At 40.5% G+C, this 27,998-nt stretch overlaps 1 protein-coding gene across 1 annotated transcript in view; it reads left to right on the forward strand.

Moving 5' to 3' along the window:
• The first annotated feature begins 234 nt into the window (after positions 1-234).
• The window catches only part of kdrl (kinase insert domain receptor like), a 46,947-nt gene continuing 19,183 nt past the window's right edge, over positions 235-27,998 (forward strand). Inside the window, exons 1-21 of the mRNA XM_044205883.1 lie at positions 235-778; positions 7,249-7,339; positions 8,963-9,180; positions 10,729-10,853; positions 11,981-12,140; positions 12,259-12,395; positions 12,486-12,657; positions 12,854-12,980; positions 13,166-13,335; positions 14,714-14,870; positions 16,769-16,883; positions 19,461-19,569; positions 20,728-21,012; positions 21,129-21,275; positions 22,542-22,670; positions 23,756-23,862; positions 24,331-24,460; positions 25,011-25,115; positions 27,132-27,245; positions 27,478-27,566; positions 27,753-27,903. Coding sequence (XP_044061818.1) covers positions 715-778; positions 7,249-7,339; positions 8,963-9,180; positions 10,729-10,853; positions 11,981-12,140; positions 12,259-12,395; positions 12,486-12,657; positions 12,854-12,980; positions 13,166-13,335; positions 14,714-14,870; positions 16,769-16,883; positions 19,461-19,569; positions 20,728-21,012; positions 21,129-21,275; positions 22,542-22,670; positions 23,756-23,862; positions 24,331-24,460; positions 25,011-25,115; positions 27,132-27,245; positions 27,478-27,566; positions 27,753-27,903 — 2,902 coding nt within the window. The 5' untranslated portion in view covers positions 235-714. The remainder of the gene's footprint in view (positions 779-7,248; positions 7,340-8,962; positions 9,181-10,728; positions 10,854-11,980; positions 12,141-12,258; positions 12,396-12,485; positions 12,658-12,853; positions 12,981-13,165; positions 13,336-14,713; positions 14,871-16,768; positions 16,884-19,460; positions 19,570-20,727; positions 21,013-21,128; positions 21,276-22,541; positions 22,671-23,755; positions 23,863-24,330; positions 24,461-25,010; positions 25,116-27,131; positions 27,246-27,477; positions 27,567-27,752; positions 27,904-27,998) is intronic.

Raw genomic sequence — 27,998 nt, forward strand, 5'->3', positions numbered from 1 at the left:
TTTTCCTCTATAAATAAATATAATTACTGTGATTTCCATTGCATATTTCATGTCCAAGGGTTTTAACATTCCTGTACCATTAGTTACCCATCATGTTGCAGGATTAATCATTGCCTAATAGTTATTTCTCATGAAGTGATCTCCCCCCACAGCAGCCTGATGAAAGGAGTTTGTCCCCCCCAAAAAGTGACGTTGCGTCCTTCCTCTGTGTCTCCATAAAACGTGCCTCACGCATGGAGTGCAAATGTTGCACAGAGGAGGCAAAGGGAGGAGAAATTGTCCAAGGCGCGCATAGGAGGCAGGAGCTGATTGATCTTGCTTTTATGGGCTATACCACACACCAGTTAGAAACAGATATACCACTCACTCCGTTTTTATATTTCACCACCCATTAAATTATTTAGAGCACCTGCCCGAGGATACAGCGGTACATCCGTCTCCTCATTGCGGGACAGAGAGTTGGACTACCCAGCTGCGCAAGAGAGCTCCCCTGCGAAACGCGTCATGGGATACGGGAGAATCACTGCCGCTTTTTGCATGTACACCTGAGGGTTTTGTGGATTTACGTCGCGCTTTTTAAAAGACAAATACGACTATTTGATTTGCTCGCTTTTAAAAGAAACTTTTGTCAGCCACCCGGAATTATAAGCCCCTGCCAGTGACTATTACTTTATTTCTAACACACGGTTTGGATTTCGGTGAAGAGTTGGCAGGATGGTCTCATCCGACTGCTTCAAATTGGTCGTTGTCATCTTCTGTTGTTCGTCACTCACAAATGGTAAGAAGTCATTCATGCTTATACAGATCCGTTATTACGCATAGTAGTTTTATGCATGGCAGAACAGAATTTTAACATCGCACAGTTTGACTGTTTGATTCGTTAATAGCTGAATGCATATTGTTTTTACAGATATTTGACCTCATCAACTTTCACTTATTAAAATGAGAAGTACAGAGAGAGGCTTTTTTTATTTGTCTCAATAATAATAATAATAATAATAATCTTATTCTTCCAACGTTTAATTGAACTGTAAGCTAGAGTTTATTTTTTGGCCAGTTTTTATTTAATCCTAACTTTTGTGGAACTTTTGTTATTGTATATGGATATGACTGTTTCAATTTGCATGTTTTAGGAAAATGATGTGTCAACAGTTTAAGACAGTCATTGCACCTGCAGTTCCCACACTAGCCGCTAGAGGTAGTCTTGTCCCGTTGTAATTTGGTGATTATTAACAAGTTAATAAAATGTGTTGAGTCTGACAGGTAATTGAAACAGTTGGGCAGATTTTAATATAAGACTGATTTTATATGAATTTTGATTTGTTTTCTTAGATATTATGAATATATTACAAATCAGTCTTTTGTTATATATTGTGAAAAACATTTATTCCAGCAATTGTTATCTGTGAGATAACAGGATTAAACATTTTGAGAAGAGAATGCATGTTTCTTCTAGCAGTACAATCAGCGTCATTGTCTCAGTGTCACTCCACTAAAACAAGATAGGATATAAAAGGTGGATGTTCCTCCACCTTCAGCCAGGTCTAGTGTGCCATGGAGATACACAGTAAGCCTTCCTCACCATTTCCAAATAAACAGCTCATCCAAACAAAGGAAATACTGTTCACATTCACCCCCTCCCCCATCACACACACACACTCGTACACACTTTCAGCCTATGAAGCTTTGTCTATGATGTTTTTAAGGAGATTTCCTTCACTGTCCACGCACAAAGCGTGGGAAAGACACAAGGAGGAAGCGGATGTAGGGGCAAGAGGCAACCTGGAATTGTTCTGGCTAGTAAAGGTCACGGAAATGTGACACGCTACCTGAGCAAAGATTTCTTCCTGGAGCTCCTTGTGCTCATATTAAGCTATGTCAAACTCCATCCACAAGACAATGGTAGAGAGGAAAGGAGGGTATTGTTTCTGCATAGGAGCCACTGACTGGTAGAGCCATTAGTTATTGATTGTCCATCAAGTTATTTCTATTCATGCTGGGGTGTGTAACAGATTTATTTTGGTGAATAAAGCACAGAGCTGTACAGAAACAATGAATTCATGCTTAAGCACCAAAATTAAAATTCATGTTGCATCAGTCAGTGATGTCAGTGTCAGTGATGGTGCAGTGTCATAATATTAAAGTTAGAATTTGATCACAGAGAGACATTGATAGAGGCTATGATTATTCTACTGAGACACATTTTAACAGCTTGTATTTTCAAATTTTCACTTAAGCCTCTTTTTTTTTACTGTGATTATATATACTGTTAGAGAAGAAAAAGGTAAACACTGTATCTAAAAGATAGTCTGACCTATTTTGTATTTTGTTAACACTTAACTTGTAGCTGCATCTTTTTCAGAAAGGAGCACAGGTCAAGTGTGTTGCTTCATGACCTTTTGACACCAATTTAAATGAAGCATAATGGCTGAGACTGAGGGAGAGAACCTTTTTGCAGCTGCAACATGATGCTTGCATTTCAAATTTATTTCAGTAGGTCTGTGTAGTGCTTAATGAGTTTAAGCCTTTTACACTTGGGGTGTGATGCATGCAGTAATATTGAGTCATTGAACTGTGTCTGTGAATTTCATAGATTTCATGCTACATCCAGGTAGTTGTGCAGGGGAATTTGTCTTAGAATTATGAGACAAAACCCAAGAAACAAGTTATATGTGTAGATTTATATTGTTTTAGTCAGAGGTGTTTTAGGGTACAGACCAAATTCTGGAAAAACAAGTGAAGCAAAGTGATGGTTGAAAGACATAATTATTGAATTTGAACTTGGAAGCTACCTAGTTATTTTTTGTCATAAAATTCCTTTTTCTTTACTCATCATGGTCGCAGTTCTTCTTTATTAGTCTTCAATATGCTGTATTAGTCAAACATCTCCTTTTCTTCAGTGAGGACAGTGTTGTTGTTTTTTTTAAGCAGAGTGAGTTGATGTCGTGTCTAATTTGTTTTGAAGTCATTTTTTCTTTCCTGCTGAGACACTTGAGATGGAGTGGAAAATGGGAGTGATGAGAGGTCAACCAAGTGCAGTGGGGGCTCATTGCTCACTGGCGGTACGTCTGGATCCATGCAGGCAGCACTAGAAAAACACATCCACACACTCATACACACACACTCACCTGGATTGGGAGACTTACCAGCAGAGCAGAAAAAGTCATTGCCTTACACAGAGATATTTAACTTAACAAATTGCTTTGTGTAGCTGTTCTTATAGGATGATTGCAGCATCTGGTCCATACTAGGCATAGTCACCCTGAGCCAGCAATATACTTTCTTTGAATCCTGCATGAGATTTCAATTTCAAGGAGCTTCTGCCTGCCTACTAGTCTTAATCAGACAATATGGAACAGGAATCCTCTGGGTTTACCATTTTGGACTCTCATTCCTATTTGTTGGATCTACTCAACTTTATATAACCTAGAATGGCCACTCATCATGGCCAGATGTTCCTTTATTTTGCTTTTTTAAGAGGAGTCTGAGGCATTTTGCCTCCAAATCTCCAAAGGCTAATATACAGCTAATAAAAAAGGTACTCTCCCTAACTGTTGTCTTAACTTTGCAGTTGGCAAAGTGGATGGGTTTCAGAAGGGCTGTGTGTAAGAGAATACTCCAGGACACACAGACCATGTAACACAGCCAGAGCAGTGGTAGCTACTCCTTATTTTGGGAGGTGGTCCTGTCCCACTTCTTGTCAAGGTTTCTACTTTATGTTATAATTCCACCACCAGAATGTTGAGCTTTTTGTGAATTTGTCTCTTTTTTTGTCTTGAAAATCTCAACCTAAAGGCAACTTACCATGAAATGTCACTGGCACAAAACACTTTTGCAGCAGGATACTGTAGCTGCACTGCCACACAAAGAAGCAATGAAACTGTGAGAAGGTGTAATTCTTTAACTTGCTGATGTAGTGGATGTAAATCTAAGTTTGCTTTTCAGTCAGTTTCCTTAATAGGCAGAAGGGTAGCGTATCCCCATTTGAAATAATAACTTTAAACTAATCATTGAAAGATAATTTAAAAACAAGTTTAGATATAGTGTGTTGCACTGATTTGCAATTATTATAGCTATTAGACTATCAACAGGCTAAATAGGTTGCATGCCATCCCTTTAGCTCATCTCAGTGGCTGCTGCAGATTGGTGACTATTCGCTACTGTTTCGCTCCTGTTGCCATGGTCACATTACAGCGAAGATGACTCACCAAGAGTGACCCTGCACTCTTTTGTTAATCAGTAATTTACTCTCCACCCTTTCTATGTCTTTTGTTGTCACAGAAGTACAAGAAATAAAGTGGCAAGGTTAAACAAGGGAATCATCATGCCGTATTGTTACTTTTGCCTTGAAAAAAGATGTTCTTTCCCCCGACTCTCAAGATAGTCGCGTTGTTTCAAAATGGGACGGGAAGTAAAGGGAGATGAAAGGTACTCTCTGCAAAAGAGAAGGGAATTCCGTACATTATTCCCAGCACTTGAAGGGTTGCGGTTTGGGGTTTCCCGTTTAATTTAGTGCCAATACAGTCATCTCATACAGTAATAGTGGTTTTTATTACATGTCAAGCATGAGCTACTGGCAGCATGCTGCAACAGCACGGCTGGTGACATCTTGTCAACAGTTACGGCAGCTTGTGATGTCCTTTCCTCTCACATTTTCTCTCAGCTTCTTTATTGTTGTTCACATATTACTCGTCTCTGTAACAGTTACAGTATCCACAACCTTCTGTTCAGTTCAGAAGTTGTTATAAAATTGTAACTCTGTGCAGATATTGGATTAAAGTACCAAATCAGTCCAGAATTATTAGAAATTAATACCAATAAGAAGTATAATAATAATGCAGTAACTAACAAGAGCAGTTACATTGCTGAACCTCTGGCTTAGATGAATTGAAAAATTTTTTCAGTTGCTGTCATTGTTTGGCTGTTCTTGCAGACTAAATATTTAAATAGCATTTTCTGGGCCGCAAACATTTTAGAATAGTGTAGAGTAGATCCTGGAATTTTTGGTCTTTTTTTCCTGACTGGTTGTGAACCTACCACAAATGTTTTCCAAACACTATGTCCTGTGCCACTTCCCTTCATCAATGCCAAGTGAGGACAAGGACATACAAATGTGATCCTGGTCTAATCTTAGTTAACTTGGCCCTGAGTCAATAATCAGTTTGATGCTGCGTGACTCAAGACCCCTGGTCCAGAAGTCACTCAGCCTCTCTCTCTCTCTCTCCCACATTCAGTTTCTTCCATTCCTGTCCTCTTCTCAATGGCTGTTAATGAGAACCAACTTCAGGGCTCTTTGAAGACAATAAGAACAATTTCTGGCATTTTTCAGGCGCTCTGCTAGAGGAATGCAGCACACAGCTGTTACCGGGGGTTAGGGGTGTCGGGCCACTTGCTGAGGTCAGCGCTGGGCAGGCAGTGGGGCAGGTGGGAGTTTTGAGGGTGTGGGTGGAGAGAGACAACCGCGGGATGTTGGGTTTTTCTCTCTTTTAGTGGGCTGCTGCGGGCCCCTGCAGATTTATCCATCTGTAATGTGTTACTGAGAAGAATAGGGGGGAAATTGGCCAGTTTTATAAGAGATGAGCTGCCTGCCAGTGCAGTTCAAGGTCAGGATGATGTTTTCAGTTGTTGTTATTGGTGTTATGTGTGCAAGCAGATGTCAGCATTCATACATATGTTGCTTTTGTATCAATACATAAGTCAAAAAAGTGACGTATTGAACAAATTAGTCTCGCAGACAGCACATGGTGCCTTGTACTTTTTATTTTGCCTTTTGTATTTAACAGCTCCCAGGTGTCAAATTCTGTTTGATTCATTATTTGCAAAGTTCTCTTTTCCAGCAATTCAATTACATGACTTGCTGCCTGAATGCATGGCATGAAAAACACAAATGAAAACATTCTTGAGGAAATTTGTATGACAGCGAAGGAGAAATCAACGGATAATAATTAACTAGTGAAGATTAGAAATCTAGTAGATCCTGTGATTGTTTATCAAGGTCAGGATGACCAGGATCACCTCAAAGCGATTTTTATTAATCTAATATGCAGTTGAAAGCACGTGGTATCACAACATGAAGGGTATGAGCCACATCCCTTCCCCTCTGCATAACCTTGGTCAATAAAACAATGATGTTCTAATATTTTGTTAGGAAGTCGATATTGAGTGCCACTGCCAACACTGGCACCGTCAGCTCATTGTTAGCACAACAGCTGTTCTGAATAATAGACAAATACTAGCAAAATGTGTGTGTGTGTGTTTTTCGGTGTATGTGTGTTTGCATTTGTAAATGCAGGTGTACTTTTGTTTTGTGTGTGGGTTTCCATGTGCGTGTGCATGCATGTGTATATATATATCTATCATGTGTCAGCATGTCAGCCTGGCAGTAAGTTGTTGAGTAACTCCATTGTCTTTCTTGATTCTGTGCTACAAATAAAGGTTTCCCTGAAGACTGTCAGATGTGGAGGGTGGACCCTAATAAACTTGTTTTCTGACCACAATGACAGACTTTTCAGGGAGCTCAGTGAAAAGAAGGAAATCACATATGGGACTGTGACACCTCCTGGACAGCAGGGAGAATCACAGTGTTTCCTATGTTGATCACTGTTAGAGGGACCTCTCAACAGATACAGCTGGCTGTACACCAAGTGGAGGCCACCTTTGAATCAAGCATGTCAACCTCATATTTCCCCCCGTGATAATATAACAATAGCATTTAGTGTGCAAGGTCAATGGTAAATGAAAAAATTACTTGTTCCTAAAAGAGAGGAAGGGAGCACCCACTAGAGGAGGTTGAGTGGTTGATATAGAGGAAACGCATGCAAAGACACTCATCAGGGTCTCCCTCGGTTCTCCATGACTCTGGCTGGTTTGACCTTTCTGGCAAAGTGGCACAGCTGCTCCCCATATCGTCCACTTCCTCCCTCTATTCTACCTTCTCTCTTTCTTTCTGCTCATCCCAGACCACCACCATACAACAACCTGCCCTCCCAGCACTGGAAACACCCCTAGTCCTCTCACAGCGGAGAATCACTTGCATAAGATGCAGGAGCATATCAGCATAAAGTGATCCCACATGCACAGCGCTGAAGTGATTCATGGGAATTTCCTACAATGTTTTCCATTCTTTTGTTTAGTGTGATAGTGACTGACAAACACCATTAATGAGATGCTTTAAATGTGCAAGTTTGTTGGCCTTTCTCTCTAAGTGCTCTGTGTGTGTATGTGTGTGTGTGTGTGTGTGTTCAACAGGACATTTGGAGATAGAGCATTCGCCTAGGATTCTGCCCTCTGACAATCCCCTCATTCTTCGAAAGGATGATTTCTTAAACCTCAAATGCAGGTATGTAACACACCTATTTATGTCAATGACAAGTAAACCAAAACAACATTTAAATAAAATCAGTGTTAAATGTAAAATCTAGCCAATAGTGGGATGTAACTTAGTACATTTATTAGTACTGTACTTAAATACAAATTTGATGTACTTGTACTTTCCTTGTATTTTCATTTCATGCCACTTTATACTTGTACTCCACTACATTTCAGAGGAAAATACTATATACTACATTTATTTGACAGCTATAGTCCTTACTTTACAAGTTAATATTTTACATATAAAACACGATGAGCTTACAAAACATGATGCATTGTTACAGATTAAACTACCCAACAGTTTATAAGATATTAAAAGTGGCTCTACCTCAACCTGCATCAAGTACTTAAAGTACATTTTACTGAAAAACAATTTATACTTAAGTAACATTTTCATTGAATGACTTTTACTTGAAATTGAGTATTTATTACTTATACTTTAAGTAAAAGATCTGAATACTTTTTCCCACACTGCACACACTAGCTATTGATGAATATGTAAATTCCTGATTAGTGTGACAAAGCTAACTATCTTGTCACGCAGAAATTCTTTAACATAATTTCATGCGATAATTAAACAAGTTTATGGCCCTGATTTTTCTTCCCCTTTATTGGTCAGTTATCAGAGGTCAGCCAGGAGGAGAGGAGTCTGTTTCTGAACTGTCACTGCAGCCATAAAGTTTAGACTCTGGTCTCATTTCTGTCATTACATGACAGAAAGGCCAGGGGGGAAATAAACGGGACATGCCTGGGCCTCAGGACACTTGCTAGTTACAAAGAAGCTGGGACAATCCTTGACAGGAACCAGTGGTGGTGGTCCACATTTATCAGTCTGTTGCAATTTCCTTTAGGGATGGTGGCACTCAAGTGTGCTGCATTCACATTTGTTAAGAATTTAGAGAGACTTGCATCATTTTGTAGGCCTGCGAGGAATGTTTAGGAATTCATGTCTATCTAATGTAATGCCTCCCTACAAGGCCATATGCTAAGATGCCAGGCCCATACAGTACTATCTTGTTTTCTGTCACTGGATGAGAGCTGGAGGTTGCTTGACCCAAAATTCTGCAGGCAAAGGCAGTGGTATGCAAGACATGTTTGATGTTCCTCTGGGATCTCTTTAATGAGAGTTTTAAAATGGATGCTGCATGGAAAGAATGTGTTAGCTGAGCACATCATTCAAGAAAAACATGTTCCCATGTGAAAGTTCAAGTTATTGGATGACTCAAGATTAACTCAAAATAAACTTAAAATGAACATCAACTCAAAAAGTCCCAAGGGGAGTAGCAGCCGTTGCCATCCTAAACTAAAAAAGCTTGTGAGTTCATTGCCAGCTGTGACACTTGCCCAAAATAAATCCAAGTTTTGGATCCAGTGCTTTGTTTGCAGAAAACAGATAAACAGTAATTTGATGTGTCAAATAAAATAAAAAAACGTAAACGTAAAAATGTATTTAATAGTACATATTGTTTACAAAATAGTGTGGAAAGACCTTTTTCTTTTACACAAAATAGCCTCAGTCATCAAATCTTAAGCCGACTAAGCATATTGTCTTCGGGTACATCTAATACTTTCCCTCTCTGTCTTCTGTCAGAGGTCATGGCCTGCTGCACTGGACTCTTGGTGATCCCCGTCGATCAATCTCATCAGAGGGTGTGAAGGTGGAGCAGTGCGAGTCCAGACATCACTCTCAGTCACACTGCAGCAAACTGACAATCACACACTTGAGGGCCAATGACACAGGAAGGTACAGCTGTAAATACTCCAAAGATGGTTCAGATCACATCACCTCAACCTATGTCTATGTCAAAGGTGAGTCCTGCAAAGCGTTCTGACCAGTTCAGATTATAGGTCCTTTTTATGAAATACAGTCGAAGAAGTGCAGTGGGAATAAGAGAGCAGAAGCCTGTGCACTAGTGTCTGTTAGATTTATGACCCTGACATTATTCCCAGTCCAGAATGGAAGTAATTCAGTAATCCAGCACGAGAGAAACTGAATGTAATGTTGTTTAGAAATACAAAGAACTGGTCTATAAACTAAAACACTGATAAGAGTTCTTTCTTTTTCTTTGAGCCAGGATTTAACTGTGTTTGTTTTTGTGAAAAACCCCTGATAAAAGAAAGGTTTTCACAGGGTGATTGTCATCTGCTGACGCCAGTGGAGGGGTCTGGTGTTGAACTGAGCCTGCAAACAGTGGCACTCAATGGACAGAATTAAATGGTTAATGAGCAATGTGATATTTCCTGTAAGATACAAGAGCTGGAATACTTACCACTTTAGCAAGAAAATAATTACTCAGTGAGAACGGAAAGAAAAGCAAAAGAAAAAAGTTGAAAAAAGGGAAGAAAGTCTCAAAGAAAGAAAGAAGGAAGTGAGGAGAGAACTTTAATCTACATGCATTTAGACTCAAGTTGCACTGGTCTCCTCAGAGAAAGAGAGAGACAGGGAGAGGAAGTGGTTTCTTTGGTACTATGGTTTCTTCTGGAGGTGGAAGGGTGAGCGTGATCGCACAGGAAGCCCTGGTCACTGACTGTGATTTCCTACTCCAGCTACTGTTTTCCTCAGTCTCCCCTAAAGCATCATATGGCACCAGTTACAGTTACAGTATCATTCAAATGGAGATTGTGCTGTGCAGCATAAGAAGAGCAAATGTTGAGTGTCAGCCTCAGCCCATTTACCTATTTGTGTATGTTTTTAGACTTTATGCCAATAGTTGATATAAAGACATTAAATAAAGATAAAATCATGGAATATTGGTCTAAGGAATGTGAAATACTTGTAAATAATACAGACTAAACTAAAAGCTGGATGCACTTTGTTCGTTCTCCTGTTGCTCTGTGAATGTGGTTCCCAGTTCGCCTGGCTATCAGGCCGCCTGCTGTGCCCGTGTTTAGTCTAACCTCTCTTTTCAAAACCCTTCAGCTGTTTATTACGTCATTTTCCATGCTTACTTTTCAAATAATAGTTCCTTTATCACACCACTACTGCGTGACCTCACGCCATTCGCAGACTATTTGTGTAGCCGTGAAATTCCCACAGCGGTCGTGTGATGCCTGGCTGCCCAGTAGGAACACACCACTAGCCTGATTGCTCTATCTGTGCTCTGCTGCCTTATCCGGTTAGAATTAACTGATCCGAGATTTGATCTCTGTGTTGGATGCCCTGTCATTGCCCTGATTCAATTGCACTGCTAAACTCAGTTCTAGCATAACAGTTTTTTTCATAACAACAGCTGTAAATTTGCAACAAAACATGGTTCACCCAAAGGACAAGGGGTCGCATCTGCTTTAAAATGCGATTTCTGACTGACCTGCATTTTAGATCTCATTTATTTTGAAGGGGTTGTTTTTGTCCTTCAGATCCCAAGCAACCATTTGTGGACCTCCATCTGACACCTTACATCCTGGGCATCTACAGGCATGAGACCAGCCTTGTGGTCCCCTGCCGGACGTCCTCTCCGGATACTATTGTAACACTGACAGGGGTAAGGTCTCCCAAAAAATATCATTCCACTCATGTCTTCCACTTGTAGGTTAAGTTGTTTTATTGTACTGTATATATTATATAGCAATATACTGTATGTGTTCCATAGACATTGTTGGACATGAACTTTGAAGGAAAACACACAGTACATCGTCTGAGAAAGCAAGATTGCCATTAATGCCACACCAGGGTATCCTTACTTGTAGTTTTTGGAGAAAAAAAGTTTCCACTCTGTGCTTAAGGCGTCTCACTGGTTCTCACACCCTTTGTGTGTTATATCACTCTAGCACACAGAGAAACAGACCAGCGACAGTGGCTTGTCTGACGGAAGCTCAGGGGTGGCGAAGGGAGTCATCCTGTCTGCTTCCTGTAAGAACAGGAAGGTGCTCCAAGATTGTTTTTCTCAGAATAGACTATCACACTAAATTTAGTCCCCCTTCTCTTACAAACATCAGGAAATGCAGTAGAAAAACAGTACACACTGTGTCCAGTCACAGGAAACAACAGGTAACTTATCATGAGGATTGTAACACATGATACCAGAATGCAGCAAAATATGTCAGTGGAGGAGAGCTCTCTCAGTGATGTGGTTTGCACAATGCTTGTGTTGCCATGCCAACCACAAAGGTGTGTGCTTTCTGTCATATTGTTTTGTCATTGATATACGACCATGTGACATAGTGCCTTCTGTGGACAAACACATCCGACTCAGATGGCACAGATAGTGGTTGTGGGACCTTCCTGCTATTCGTAAATCTTTGGCACTCCTCCTTCCTGCTCCCTTTCCTTCCTTCCCTTACCTTGCCTCCTCTCCCAGCCCAATTTCTGGCATGGGAACAAACAGCAGCAGGCATGTACATCCTTCTCTGAGTCCGCAATGTTTTGTGCTCCATCGCATAATGATTGCAGAGGTTACACGCCACAAAACAATAAAAACTAATTAGACTTTCACTCTAACAGATGTCTGTCCCCAGCTGAGCCCAGTAGAGCATGAGTTACATGTTAAATGAAGTTGAGTTCATTACACTTGAGTCTGTCCGGCTCAGTGATCTTTAATGAACATCACAAGTGTCACCAAATATCTATGGGTAGTGACAAAACTTCTCTGTTCTACTCTCTTGATTGCAGATCCCATCTTTATCAGAGAAGATTGCTAAGGAAATGGTATGGGATCCAAAGGTGGGATTCAAGATTCCCTACGGTCCCTACACTGCCTATAGTATTTTCACCTGTAACACCATGGTCAACGGGCATGAGTTCAAGTCAATGTACATCCCTACGAGACACAGTAAGTCTGTTGTCTTTCTGGCTAAACTTGCTCATTGAAAAATACTGTAAAGGTTTGTGTCGATTTCTCTGTTTCGTCAGCATTTCACAGTCTCATTATATTTGTCTCCATTTTACAGCTCTTGTTCTTAATAATGTGAAGATCACGCCAGACCGTGTCAGAGTGTTAGTTGGAGACACCCTCATCCTCAACTGTACTGGTGAGACCACCTATAATGGAAGAATCAACTTCACATGGGATTTTCCAAATATGAGAGTAAGTTAAGGATTTACTGTTGACACTGTATGTAAAAGGGACCATCACAGGTTGTAACTGTGGAGTTTATGATACTTTCTTTGTCTTAAGGAAAATCGACATTTTATGAACAAGACCAAAGATGACCCTGCTCAGGTTCTTGTGATGAGCAATTCTTTAGTCTTGCCAAACATTACCATGGAGGACAAGGGGGTGTACCGCTGCAAAGCTGAGATTGAACCCACAAAACACAAGAATGCCTCAGCAAAAGTCCTTGTCTATGGTGAGTATGCTTTGGGTGGATTAAAAGTCAGGTAACCAATTGAAAATTGGACATCCATGAGCTCTACATTAAAAAAAGCTAAAAATACAACTGAATTTTCACACAAAAATGCATTTTATCATCTAAATAATTGTGTCACTATGGTAATACTTTAACGATATGATGATAATGTCTGTCATTAATCTTTTTGTTCCAGAGCATCCATTCCTCAATGTCTCCTATAGGCATGATCGGTCTAGTACGGTGACTGTCAAAGAAGGTAAAAAGAAGCTTGTGTTTGAGCCCAAGGTCAGTGCTCTGCCACCAGCAGTCATGTTAGCTTGGTAAGTAATGATTTACAGCCACAATAAAAACCACAGATTATGTATTGAGTGTAGGAGCACCTATATAAAATGCTGTGGCAAAACCTGAAATATAACTTTGTAAATCAGCTTTCCATTCACTTCTTTTCATTAATTATTATTGTTTATCCATGCTTAAAAAACCTTGCCATGCGTCCAATTTTTAGGTATAAGGATGGGGTCCCTATCAAGAAGAATTCCACCTGTTACAAGATGTCTGGTTTCAGCTTGATCATCACTGATGTGCAGCAGAAGCATGCTGGGGTCTTCACCATAAGCCTGGGCAACCAAATGAAGAGCTTGCACAGGAATCTGAGCTACACTCTGGTAGTGGAAGGTAAGCTGTTGCCATAAACCTGATAATAACTGCTGATCCAAAGGAAATGAAGCAGTGCCTTGGCTGTGAACTGAGGCTGCCTCAGCACTGTAGCTGCTTTCAGTACAGTTCACTGGACGGCAGGTACTCTAGTATGAGAGGAATTTGGGGGCTTGTTGATTCCAGGGCTGGATTGACGTAGCAGGGGCAGCTGTTGTTGATTATTGGGGCTCTTTTGAAGGGGCTTGGCGCAGTGTATAAATGGCCTGGGTTCTATTCTGCACGCAGACTCCAGTCACTCCAGACCCCCAGTCCCCAGCATTTATTTGCATCCTCACCATGTGTATATACAGTGCAGCTCATATAAACAACATGTTCTGTACAATATGTATACAGCTTGAGGAAAATAAGGACTGAGCATGTAATTCATTATTATGATGACTTTGTAAAGAATACTAATAACTGCTAACAATTGAGGTTATAAATGTTTTAGCATGTTGAATGAAGTCTGCTCACTATAAACAACAGAGAAGTGTATGTCAATTACTTCAACCCTACCATGGGCGGGGGGGCAGCAGAGCTATTTTCATTGCATTCTTTAAACATTTTCTAGGAATCCCAATTGCATGCCAAAAAGTGGAAAAATCAGCCCCCTTCTGGCTTGTATAAGCTTTATTTATGGTCCTTGACTGTCCTCATCACAAAACTTTCATTTATTGGAATGACAAAAAATAAGATACACAGACATAAAGAAACATAGTGAAGAGAGATTCCTGGTATCAATTAGGGAACTATTCAAAACTTTGTCCATCAGTTGTTTAGAGCTGACACAGTGCTCCAGATTTTGAATGTGTTCTAAGTGATGTGTGTGTGTGTGTGTGTGTGTGTGTGTGTGTGTGTGTGTGTGTGTGTGTGTGTGTGTGGTGGGATCCAGGTTTTGTGGTTTGCCAAGCTATGTTGCTGTGTGTAGCCTGAATATTTCAGCTGTTCAAAATGGAGAGAATGGCTAAGTAATGTGGACTGCCTCCTGAGGTGGCACAAAGCTCTTTGTCTATTGTTGATCGCAGCGCACTTGGTTGATTCACTGACCTGGGCATGGGCCAAACTGGGGTCGTTCTTTGACCTTCAGCCCCGGGCTAGCCAATCATCCTGCCATTCTTCTTCTACACAGTTTCTAACAAACAACTGGTGTCAATGGCACCTTTTTCATGGCTATCCATCATGACTGTCACCCCTCATTATAAAGACATTATGAGATTCCACAGTGGGCTGGGCCGGGTTGTGATGGCGTATGGTTGATCTAACCTGTTCTCTTTATCTCTCTCTCCCTCCCTGTACATGTGTGTGTATTTTTGTGTCTGTGCACTTGTGTGTGTTTATGTGCACTTCTCTCTCACAGTGAAGCCAACTATTTCAGAGGCAGAGCTCGCCTCTGTGGATGTGCAGCCCTACATGTCTGGCAAGCAGCATCAGCTAACCTGCACTGCTTACGGGTTGCCCTTGCCGACCATCACTTGGCTCTGGCAACCGTGTCACTCAGACCCTACGCTTAAAAAGTGAGTTACCATCCTGCTATGTTCCAAGCATCAAAGTGTTTAAACTAGTTTTTCTGCATTCATGGTCTGTTAACTTCCTCCAGTCTTGAAGAATTAAAAGCATATCAAAGGCAAAGTATTCCTGATTTTAAGCACAAATTTTATCAGTCATGAACACCCAACATAATCTGATTCAAAATCAGTTACACGCCACTAATTACCATGTAGTGGTTCTGCATTGTGGTTGTGTACTGTTCAGTTTCAGCTGCCAGTTTACAGGAGATTAAAATATTTGATTCAGGCTACTCTTAATTCTTAAAAGTTTCACTTTGTCCAGAAAACTGATTATGCAGTTTGTTTATTATCTGTCAGCCTGAACAAAAACATGAAAAATCATGCAAATGGGTCTACTGATGTAAATATGACATCATGTAGTGCCACAGTATTGGAGTTGTATTCACAAATGCACAGACTTAACAGTAGATAAATCTAGAGTCCAGAGCCAACCGTCCAGCCCAGGGATCCCACTATAAAACAGATCTAGATTGACTGAATTGACTCTGGCCCAGAATATGACACATTAATCAAAGAAACGCAGCCCTTGAGAACTGCCCTCTCGTTTGTGGTCAGTGGCAGTGTGGGCTGAAAGGGAAACATGGGGGAGATATATTAATCTCAGATTCCCCAAGCTCTTACAGCACCAAACAGAACTGAATGTATAAGTGACTGTGCAGGAATACCGACCTGGTAGTGAACCCACAAACAAGATGAACATTCCCTGAGATCCTGGCTCGTCAATGACAGCAGGAGACCCGCGAGTCGTAAGATCAGGAAAACAATGGGCCATTACCCTTGGGTTATCAGGCCCCAACACCATTAACAAAAACAACATTGTGGACTGCTGCACAAGAAAGAGACTAAACTATGTTACATGTTCGATGTGTTAATCCACCAGTGCGTCCATTATTTTATTCATTAAATTATCTCAAAAACCCACTTATACTTGTCAGATGTATGATAAAAAATAGCAGAGCATTAGTTGGGACAAAGCTACTCTTTCTGCAGGCCTAAAGATAATCAGGGCTGGCACTAGGAACAGTGGCTGGGCTGTGGCAGGCAACTAATGAGACAGAGGAACAGCTATAGCCTGGTGGGAGGCCAATTGTGCAAAATGTTTGTTTTATACAGCCCTGACCCTATAAAGTATCTGTCACTGTAAATCAAACATGTAGCCCTTCAAGATCATATCTCATCTAAATCTTTGGGAATTTGGAGAGGAGGGGAAGCGCAGAGTGTGGGGAGGGTGTAGAGGTGAGAGAAGCTTGCTATGTTGGATGTGCAATGAGGCTGATAGTGTAGGTGGCAGAAATATGGGGGTTTCTTTATCACCAGATTGAGAAGTTATCAGCTGTCCCTTGTTGACCGCCAAGGTCTTAGGATCAACCTTATCTCCTCTGGCCAGAACGCGGGGGGGTGGGGAGTTTCCTGTACGAGGTTACGCAGAGCACAGCCCTTCCTGTAGCTGTTGCTGTTTCCTCCTCTGCCTCTCCTCTCATCAGGCTGATTGTTCCTCACCACGGGCGGTGAAGAGTTTGGGGTGGGGGTCAAGTCAAGGCTTTCTCTAGGTTTTATAACCCAGACAGGCTGGTCTAGACTTGGACTTTACCCAGACCAGTCTCAGTAGTCTTTTAAAATACCCTCAGCCTTTCAGAATTGGGACTTTTACAATAGGATAGCTAGCTGTACATTATAATCATGTTATCTGGGCAGGATGTGTTTTAACCAATTAAAACAACATGAAAGTCTGCTTTTTTCTTCATTGTTGTATTGTTTAAGGTCCAACACGTGTACATCTGTCTCTACACATACTGACAGCATGACTGTGTGGTCAGTTTTACTGCATTATCTCTGTCCTACAGTTGCATTGCTTACACCAAGCCAATCCTGGTTAACATTGATGACAGGGAAAATTACTCCCACAACTGGATTAAGAGCATAAACGTCAAGCCTGAACTGGTTAAAGGAAAAAACAAGGTATGATGTTTAACTTTGTTTTTTGAACAACTGTGTTCACCGTGAAATGTTGTTGACAAAAAGCAATGACCAACTCAACAGTAGGATTTATATGAGAACTTGATCAAGAAGATGTAGAGATCCACAGAATAGCCAATAGCTAGGTCAGATTCAAGTCGAAATCTCTCGAGACTGGGGCTTGAAAGTCAAATTCAATATCGGAAATCCATAATTCCTCACAATTTTTCCCTATTGGCAGTGATGCAGTACTTCTCTTCACTGAAAATGATTCATTTTGTCTACATTAGTTTGGACTTGTGTAACTGTGACCAAAACCCATGAAAAGGCCCTGAGCAGTCCCTTTTGAAGAAATCAGTTTTGTTTTTCATTGCTGCACTTAAAAAGGCTTGATTTATTCTTAGAATGAGCAACCAGGAAAATATGTGGAAATCACTTGGTTTCACGATGTGCTACATCTGAAAAGGAAGATTCTATATTGATAAATACTGTACATTTACAACATAGATTAAAGAGCTAACATATTAGCATAATTGTATTGGTTTTCCTTTGGTAGCAAAATCTCTACTAGAGCGTTCCTGCCCTTTGAGGCCCACACTAAAATGGTGCATCCATAACTGACAGACACAGTTCATTTCCCCCCACTGGAGTGAAAAACACTGTCCATTTCACAGTTTGTTCATATGAAAAAGACCTGTAAATAAGGCAGCTGCAGCTTCATCATGGGCCTTGCCAAAGACATATCTTTTATTCTGACATCAATAAATCTTATTGGCTGTTGAAACTCTTAAAGCTAAGCCTTATAAACAGTACAAAAGCTATATGGCTTAAGCCATGCGTGTGCCAAGAGCTGAAAACAGTCTTTTATAGATTCTACCCGACACCATTACCTGTGAAAATGAGCCTCTATACACACTGAAAAACTGCTGGGATTGTGCTTTTGTTATATAAGCATATATATTGCTGTAATTGTACATAATGCAAAATCAACATTAAAGCATCAATGTGGGATCCAGCAATCGGTCAGCTTTTTTTAGGAAACATCAAACACATATTGCCATGCAAACCTAAAACATGCCACACAATGGGGAAACTGTAGACATTGCTGCAAATGTCCTGTGGGAGCCTGTTACTAAAACTGTTCACCCCAAACATAATTAAGAGCAGACCTTCACTGCCTTTCGAGAGTCTGTCTATAGGATTAGGTTAAAGAAACCCATTACAGCAAACTGGGTCACATTAGGGCACAAATTCATTGACATAGAAGTTTTCAGCAGGAGAAAGAATCAGTGATCATTCTCAATCCAAACTTTCTTGTTCACTGTTTTCGGGTGCATACCTAGGTGATTTGTTGACTCTTGCTTTCTGATTAAGCATGGAAAGAAACTCAGAATCATATCAATTCTTTGCTCACGAAGTTGTAAATGTGGCCATTTTCACAGGGCATCAGTTCTAATATGTCTGACATAAATAGGGAGGCACCACTTATTTACAAGTACTCGTGGTCAAATGCTGGTGCTTTATGAGGGTTGGGACTAGGGGTCATTGATAACAAGCAGCAGTTTAAAAGAGGAGGGATTTGTTGGAAGTGAATTCCTCTCTGTCACCCCACATAAATTGTGTTGGCCCGTGAATAAGAACGTAGTCAGGGCCAGGCCTCTGAGTGGCTTGCCAGAAGGCCCAGTAGAAAGGAAGACTGGCCCAGGTCATAATAAAAGGAAACACAGGGGGAAGACATGGGCACAGAGGTCACACTGTGTCTGGTCAGGTCACCTCTTAGGGACTGCACGCAATCGTTTAAACGACTGTTTTCGAGCTTGGGTTACATCATGGTGAGTAATAGCTGTAACATAATACCATAAGGCCACTCCATCAGTGCATTGACAAATGTCAGAGCAGCATGAATTGGACAATATGATATTACTTTTTAACACTTATTCTTTTACTGCCTGAATGTTTGTATGGGGAACATTGTAAGTACAGGGATGCTGAAATAGTTTCATGGCTACAGCTGTGTTTCTGAGTCAACACAATAGCTCTTACAGGCCCAGGAAGTTTAGCCCAGCATACACCCAGACAATACACCCACATCATTCAATCTCTTTGATGTAGCTGACTGCCCTCAAAAAACAGATGTCACTATGAACACTAAACAGAACCCTATGCAGTCTGGCCCTCACCCATTTCACTTATTATTTTGTCTATTCAAGCCATTAAAATGTTGTGCCGGTGCAGTGACAAAATCGAGTGTGTCATTAGAAGTGCTTTCCAGGAAATGGACATGGAGCCCCATTAGATCTATAGCACAGGTCTTAAGGAGACAGGAGTGGGTTTTAAACTCCAGATGTATCCTTTCATTAATGTGACGCACTTGAGAGTATGAAACGGACCAGGCTTGGTCCAGACCTCTCACCTGCCTGTTAACAGTGACTCGCTGCTCTGATGATTATTGAAACCCCAAGGATAAATCACACTGAAAGTGGAAACCTGACTTGTGATATTAAGCCTTTGTTGTTTATTTCAACATGTTATATTCTGCTTTGAATAATCAGTAACAGTTGCCCTATTGATCCCAATTAGACTGTGAGTACCCTGGTGATAGGAGAGGCTAGCACGTCAGGAAACTACTCCTGTGAGGCCCAGAATGAAGATGGCACCAGCACAATGACAATCCCATTCTTTGTTGATGGTAAGTGGGTCACCAGAATATGACAGCTGAAATATCAACATTTAAATCTTAGGTGCTCAGCTGAAATTGCACACTGAAATACTCTGCTGAGTTTATTGTAATAATTACAACCGTGCACTAGATTCTTTCAAATGTTTCACACATACAGTACACGCTGTAATGAACTGCAAGAACAGCGAAGGAATGTGCAGATTGTATTGTGCAATAAAGAAACCAGAGGGGAGCATTCATTGAAACCATCTTCCACTGTAGCTGAACAGCTTCAGGGCGGAAGAGAGGCAAACATGTCTTGAGCCTTATGGAGTGCTATAATGGCACGCGTTTAAACAGCTATGAATAACTGCATTCCTGCTCCGGTGCCAGCAGGTCATTCCTCTTTCTCTGTGAACCTTCTGCTATGAGGATTTACTTTTTCATGTGTATCTGAGCATTTCCAAATGTTCCCAAAATGAATATCCATTGAGACCATTGAATATAACCATGAGCATCCACTGAGTTAAGTGATAGTAGTGGGGATGAGGTGTCAGCCTTAAATGCTGAGTGAATCACATCTCCCGAAGGGTGAAGGATTGCTTTTGGAGAGGGATGGATGTAGGTGAACCCATAATTGAGGGGATGCCAAGTACCAATAATTTGTCTCCCAGAGTGGGAGAATTCCCAAGAGCGATCATACTCTCTTTCAGAGGTGAGGAAGATGGAGAAAGATGGAATTCTGCTAGAAAAGAGGACAGAATTGTAATAACAGCTGTCCTCTCTTATGGGACACAGAATGCTTTCCAGCAATCTGAATAAACAAGCACAGTCTGGTTCCCCTGGGGCCCAGACTCAGCTTCTCTCCAATTGGATGAGTGCAGGAACGCCATCAGCAATGCTGTTTGCCAGCAACGTGCTTCCAATTAACAGTGATGAAACAGGAAATAACTGCAAATTTGACATTCCTGGCCTTGCGACAATCAGCTTTGTGTCCAAAACTTTAGTCCAAAATAGGATCTCGGGCCAGCAGGATAAGTGTCTCTTTATATGTATGTAAAACAGATATGGACTCATAAATAGTTACTGCAGATGACCCCATCTGTTCATTGAATATATCTGGAACTGAGGATAATTTAACATAATTGGAATCCTGATTAATTATATTTCTCTCCCTTGTCACACTAGATCACGCCGAGGAAATTACCATCGAACCTCGGGCAGCCATTGAGGGGGATGATGTCAGTCTGACCTGTCGGGCAGCTCGCTACCTCTACACAGACCTACAGTGGTTGGATTCCTTGAATCAAACGATCACTTCCAACGTGTCCAGTCTCAAGCTCAGCCGCTACTCCATTTCTCTTTCTCTCCGTCTGCATAATGTGTCCCAAAGCACCACTACAGGTTACAAGTGCCAAGCATACAAGCTCCACAAGAAGGTTGAACTCAAGCCCGCTGCACTTGTTGTGGATGGTAAGTTAGAGAAGGATATGAGAAGCAGATTGCATTTCTATTGTTGCCATCTAAACAAGACAATAACAGAGCAATAGCACTACTAATTAAAGTTTTGTTTGTTTTGTTTGGTGCAGCGAGAAAACGCCCTTGGCTGAGTCAAAATCTGACTAATCAAGATGTGAACAGTAGCAGTACCCTGATGCTGGCCTGCTTCGCTCTTGGAGTTCCTCGTCCCAATATCACGTGGTACAAAAATGGCGTTCCAGTGGACGAAGGCCCAGGTAACCTGAGAATAGTATTCTATGTGCTATGATCATCATATAATAAATAATTTTTGCAGTTTTGGTGTGCACTGGCACAAGTGCAAGCCTGGCCCAGCTCTGCACAAACTGGATGAAAGGCTGGAAGAAAATGAATACATTTTGTTATTAGTAGGACTACATAATCAGCAGGTGGGGTATGCAATTTTAATCCAATACACGTCTTTTTGTCAAATTCAGCCAATATCTCCTCACGGTCTGCTAGCTGTCCGTTCTGTGTGTGCGCTGAAAAAACTTCCTGGCTCTATAAATGGGAAACAAACAAAGTGGCTCGGACCAAGCCACATGACAATATTCCAGCCTTTCAGGTAACATTAAATGACTTGCCCACGGACATTCAGCTTACTTTCTAGTTTGCCAAGATATGCTGTTGCTGTGATGTTAGCTATAGTAGCAGGAGAGTTGTGAGTATCGCTGTCTGGAGCTGGTTTGCTGCCTCTGGGAAACCGTCTCGTCCTCTCTGGCTGTTAGCTGCGCAGCAGCAACAGTAGCAACAGTTTGCTAACCCACAACCTAGCTAACATTAGTTACATTACTTGCTGTGTCGCTGTTCGCTCTATATCATGGTATTTGTCATGGTATTGGATTTCTTCAGAATCGCATACCCCACTGAAATTCCGCTGACAGTTTCCCAATGGTTCAAAGGCCAGGCCAATGTTTCATTAGAGAAAACAGTTTTTTATTGGAAGTCATATATTGCCAAAGCACAAATAAACAAATGTGATTCAGAGATGTTTCCCCTTCTTAAGCTGAATTTACATTTCCAAGAAACTAAAGTTCCTGTTTTTGTGTATTGATTCATGCAAAGTAATTTTAGTTAGGCTGCACTTGCAATTACTTGTAATATAGTAGAATGTATTTGTTGACAAAGTTGCATTCAGGTAGTCATAAGCCAAATACTGTGAGAAAATAAATGTGCCAAATCCTTTTTATATAATTTCATAACCTGAGCTCCCACATTAATTCAAAATCATTTCTGGCTTTTGGTGTTTGAAGTTTTACTCAAAGAAAAAAAAGAAGAAACATAAAAAGTGCACTCTGTCACCTAAACACGACCTCAGCTTCGGTGAAAGCGGGTTATTTTTCAGGCGCACTGTTTTACAAGCTCAAGTGCCTGAAGAAAATAGCATTTCATTTGCTTTTGCACTACTGCCAGTCCCAAGTGTTAAATGCTGCACTTTTTTAAACTTTATGGTATCAGTTTGACTGAGAGGTTGTGTGTTGCAGGTATCACACTGGGAGATGACGGGGTTCTGACCATCGAGAGGGTCAAGAAAGATGATGAGGGTCTGTACGAGTGTAGAGCTAGCAATGGTGATGGTATCGCGAAAACAAGTGCTGTTGTTACTGTGCTCGGTAAGTCATTCAGACACCTTGAGATATTAACTAAAAGATCAACTGTCCAACCTGCTGCATTTACATTACTGGTTTCTCAGTGTGAAGTGGTGTGTACTACAGTCAGTCTGGCTGCAGATCACATCAAGTACACTCATCATTACATTTTCTGCATGTCCAATCAGCACTTCTTAGTAGCCCTCTTGGCCTTATGTTTTCTTGTCAACACTACAAATAGCTCTGGTCTGACTTCAGCATGAAAAGTCTCCCCTGACAGAAAATCTGTGGCTTATAGGAATGACAAATTAATTCCTTCCTGGGTTTTATGATAAAGTCTCTGGCTGAGGGTTCTTACCTTGAGGACATGACCTCTGTGAAGTGCTAAGAGGTTCACTAATGAGTGCAAAGAGACTGACTGTTACAACAGCCAAGGGACTGGAAACACACAGTAGATAATTGGAGTAGAAGACCTGTCTCTTAACACGTGTGTGTCTGTGTGCCTTTACATGTAAAATTAATTGCATGTAGACATGTGAAGGTGGAGATGGCAATGTAACGGATATATCATGCAACCAGTTTTGTCCACATCTAGGCACTTAAATTATTAAGCTGAACTTGAGTTTCTCTTGATGTTCAACTTTAGTTATTTTTATCTATTCCATCTTCACCTCAAAGATATTCCAGCAACAGGCTGAATGCATGTTCTGCTTTGGCTGTTTATTCAAGGATCACATGAAATAAGAGACAAGACACATTCAAGGGATATTAGCTTTCAGAGTGTCGACATGGATGGTTAGAAAAACAGTGCCTGGAAGAAAACACTATAGGAAAAAGTGTGGTATGCATGTCCCAAACAAACCAGAAATAAACACCAAAGTGTGTTTCCACTTCCTTTTTGTATACAATCTCTCAGAGAAAAATTAGGAGGAAAAAATAAAGAAAAGAATGACATGAAATAAAAGTCTTAATATTTCCAGTCAAAAACCAGGCTCTATTTTCACAAATCCCTCTGAATATAATATGACAACTAATGAGATCATGAAAAGTACACAATGATTTCTTGCCAAAGAGGTCTGGTAGTTTACGACGAGTTCTTCTCTTTCCAGGGGATGAAGGGAAGCCAAACATTGAGGTAATCATTTTGGTGTGCACGGGAGCTGCAGCCACGTTCCTCTGGCTCATGCTTATCCTCTTCATCCGCAAGCTAAGGAAGGTAAGGTGTTACATTACTTCTTTTTGTCAGAAACCACATGAAGGAAGTTCAAATAGTCAAACAAGTGACATAGCATTTGTGAAATGTTTGCGGATCCTATTTCAACTAATTCAGCTTCAATGACTTTATGGAGGCGACAGACTCATGCCTCTTGTGAAATACAGTTTATTGGAAGGACAAATTTAGCCAGTGTTTATGATTTCCACATTTCCTGGCAATTGGGAAGTCCAAATCTCATGTTTGCATGTATGGTATGGCCTCAAAGGAGAACATAATGTGCACATGCAAAAAAAAAAAACAACTGAGGAAACATTTGTGTGTAGAGCAAGAATTTCAATAGTCATGTCAACATTTTTACTACTTACTACTTACCCTTAAAATGAAATGGAAGTTCAAAACTCTGCATTGTGCCATGGTTGTCATTGTCAAAAAGTTCTTTATGATAATCATAAAATTGAACACCTTCAGCAACCAGCACACTATAAGATGGGTCCATCTATCATCATTGACCCTGACGAGTGTCCCCTCGAGGAGCAGAATGACCTTCTTCAGTATGACAGCAGCAAATGGGAGTTTCCCCGTGACCGCCTGCGACTAGGTGAGCATTGTGCAATTGTACCAATGTGGGGAAAGATATTTCAAACTGAAAGAATTTAATATATTATAGGCAATAATAAGGCACCAACTTTAGACACAGTCAGTTGCTTGACCTCTAAATTTTAAATACGTTAATATGGTTTCTGGAGGTTTTATGCATAATTCAGCTGTCTCGTAAAGCTGAAATCCATATCTCTGCATGTAGTTGTTGAAATTATGTTTTAAACAATAACAGTCCAATCACACATGTCAAAAGACATTTTTTTAACAAAAAAAAGCTCATTTTAAAAGTAGTTCATGGTGAGGATATGCACAGCCATATTAAGGTACATGGAATAGTTGTCACCCCTCTCTGCAGCTGATGTGTAGGGTCATTACTTATCAGTGACCTGCGCTGTCATCCAGTCTTAAGTGAACCATAAAATTTTCTAGAAAAACTGCCTGGTGATCAGAGCCCCAGCATGTTGTTTTAATTACAGACCCATTGCCTGACTGAGGGACAGGAAGCTCAAATGTCATCCCACTTATCAAATACCTTCTTCCTTTGCCAGGCAAAACTCTTGGCCACGGAGCTTTTGGAAAAGTGGTGGAGGCTTCTGCCTTTGGGATCGACAAGCTCTCAACCTGCAAGACTGTTGCTGTCAAAATGCTGAAAGGTATGGTGTCAAAAACTAATAATTTTCATACTGTGACTCATATTACTGGAAAATAATATACAAAACCTCTAGTTCTTTTTCACATAACTGTAGTTTCCACCTAGAGGTACCACCACTCATGACAGGCTAGCATTAACGTCACAGTATCTACTGTTGCATGGGTAGCAGATGCATAGCAACAGCTATCTGTCATTTCTGCAGAGGATTTATTTCTTGTGCACATTACAGACTCATGAGCTATAGCACCACATGTGCCTGCAATTAATGTTTGTAAGGCGTATCAGTTCAAAGCAAAGCATGCAGTGTCTGTTCCTCCCAAAGTGCAGTTAGAGGTAAAGGCTAAGACCTCTAACCCTGTCCTTGATGAAGAGATTGAGTGTATACAGATCCGACAGCTCGGATCAGAATGTCCAAAATCTGCAGGTTAAGAAGAGTTCAAAAGTGTAAAATACAAGTACAGAATGAGCAATAACAAATATGTTTATATTTGTCACATTTCAGAGATTCTAACATTTGGAAACTATCCCCTGTCTCCGGTCTGGATTTTTAAGAGAAATTATTTACAATCCGATTCCAGCATCTTTCCAAATACTCACAATAAACCATAAATGTTGAATCAAAATATAAACAGGAAAGCCAACAAGCTAAAAAGAGTTTTGACTACAGATGCTCAGCTATTTCATTCACCACAGCTTTATGTTTGAATGACTGATTCAAATTTGTTTTTGCATTATTAGAGAACTGCAGACCTATCAGTGATTGGTGATATGGGGATGATGAATTAGTAAGGATGAAAAATAAGGCTGCTGGTTAGATGTATTGGTCACTGCCATACCATTTATCATGTCTCAGCATAAATCACAGGCTCTCTGAGAGGAACAGACTCTCTGGCTGTTGTTAGTTGTAGGTTGTTTTAGCTGGCTGTTTTAGCTTCTAGCTCATAAATATCTGGTTGGTCAAAGCAACATAATACAACCCCTAAGTCTTGATTTTCCTAATTCAAGGTTATGACATTACATCATTGTTCAAACTTATCAAAATTAGGAATGGTATCGTGAGCACCTCCCGTTTTATTTCTCTAATTTCGTTAGCATTTATCTTTGAGGATGTCCTCCATCAAAAGCCGCTTCATATCGCTGGGCCTAAAGCAATGTTATTATTTTTCCATCATATTTAATGAACTCTCAAAATTAAATTCCCCAGTAATCCAGCCAACAGGGTTCAGGCTTGTTTTCCTGCTTCCTCTCCATATTATACTATACTAGACAAAAGGCAAGGCGGAATCATTATCTGGATGTTTAGATTTTATATGTACAAATTTTGGTATAAATATTTCATATATTATTGTCATACTATATGAAACATATGAGATTTTAGAGTTGGTAACTTAAACAAACTTAAGGCTAATAATTTTCTATTTTTACTGATTTCTACAAAAATAGTTTTATAGGTCCCCATGCATCCAAAAGTTGTGCCTCCAGCTACAAAAAGACACTGTTTACCGCAGTTTACCGTTAACAGGCACTCGGAATATGGAAAGGGAAGTAAAAACAATAAATGGTTAAACTACTAGGTGTTTCACTGAAAATGCCATTTTTAAAGTGAGATTTTCAATTAGAATTTTGTATGATTGAAAGAAATCTGGATACATAAAACTCCATGCTCTATTTTAGTCAAGGAAAATGTTCACGACTATTGAAATATTGATTCCATGTTGTGTGTTTGAGTGTTATATAAAGGTTGTGCCCTCCTAACTTTGAACACAAGAACAGACATGAGCATAGATTTTGTTTAATGAAAAGATCTTACCTTCCATCTTTACTTTATGGAAGTGAAAATCTGTTTCTTATTATTTTTTCATGGAGTTTGGATTCCAAGCGTTCATGATCGTAACATCACTGGAGTGATTAAAGGAAAATCTAATTTATTGTGAATATGTATATCCTTCTAGTCAGGATGTTTAATGATACACCAACCAATGCTGAACAAGTTCTATATGTGTTTACATTATCACAGGAGGCGCTACGTCAAATGAGCGGAAAGCTCTGATGTCAGAGTTAAAGATCCTGATCCACATTGGCCATCACCTGAATGTTGTCAACCTGCTGGGAGCCTGCACAAAGCCTGGGGGTGAGCTTTATTACTGAGGAAGTTATAAAATGGAATCCTACTGTTTTGAAATTTGGGTATAGAAAATAATAAATAAGAAAAGTACATTCAATTACTGCTAGATTGCCTGTTAAATTGTCAGTCTAATTTTAAAGTTTACGTTAAAATTGTCATTCCTATCTTTCTGGACTTTCTTTATTCTGAACTATCACATGCCGTAGGAATAATCATAAGAAACATACCATCTTAACAGGTCCATTGATGATGATAGTGGAGTTCTGCAAATATGGAAACTTGTCCAACTATTTAAGAAGCAAGAGAGATGACTTTATCGTCTACAAAGTGAGTCACAAGTTGCATGATTTAGACTTTCCAGCACTCGCTTGCTTTCTCCTCATTCTGATTACGAGCTTGTCAGCAGTGTGAGCAGGGAGTGACTGTTTCGACAACTATACAGGAAGGCTCCATGCATGTCAGCAGCAGCGTTTAACCTCATCTCATTTAACATGATATATGTGTGCTGGTCAGAGCCAGGACGGTAAGGTGATGTCAGGATCGGGCTGCGAGCTGAGCGAGCTGATGAAGCGCCGCCTGGAGAGCGTGGCCAGCACCGGAAGCTCAGCCAGCTCTGGCTTCATCGAAGATAAGAGCTACTGCGACTCAGAGGAAGAGGAAGAAGGTAAAGGCCAAGCACATCTTGCTTACTTTCAATCCCTGCATCCCCTCCCCCCTCTGTTTGTCCCTCCTGCTATCTCTCTCCTCCCCCCTCCTCTC

This window comes from Siniperca chuatsi, linkage group LG8 (genome assembly GCF_020085105.1).
Source record: "Siniperca chuatsi isolate FFG_IHB_CAS linkage group LG8, ASM2008510v1, whole genome shotgun sequence".
Classification (NCBI taxonomy): domain Eukaryota; kingdom Metazoa; phylum Chordata; class Actinopteri; order Centrarchiformes; family Sinipercidae; genus Siniperca; species Siniperca chuatsi.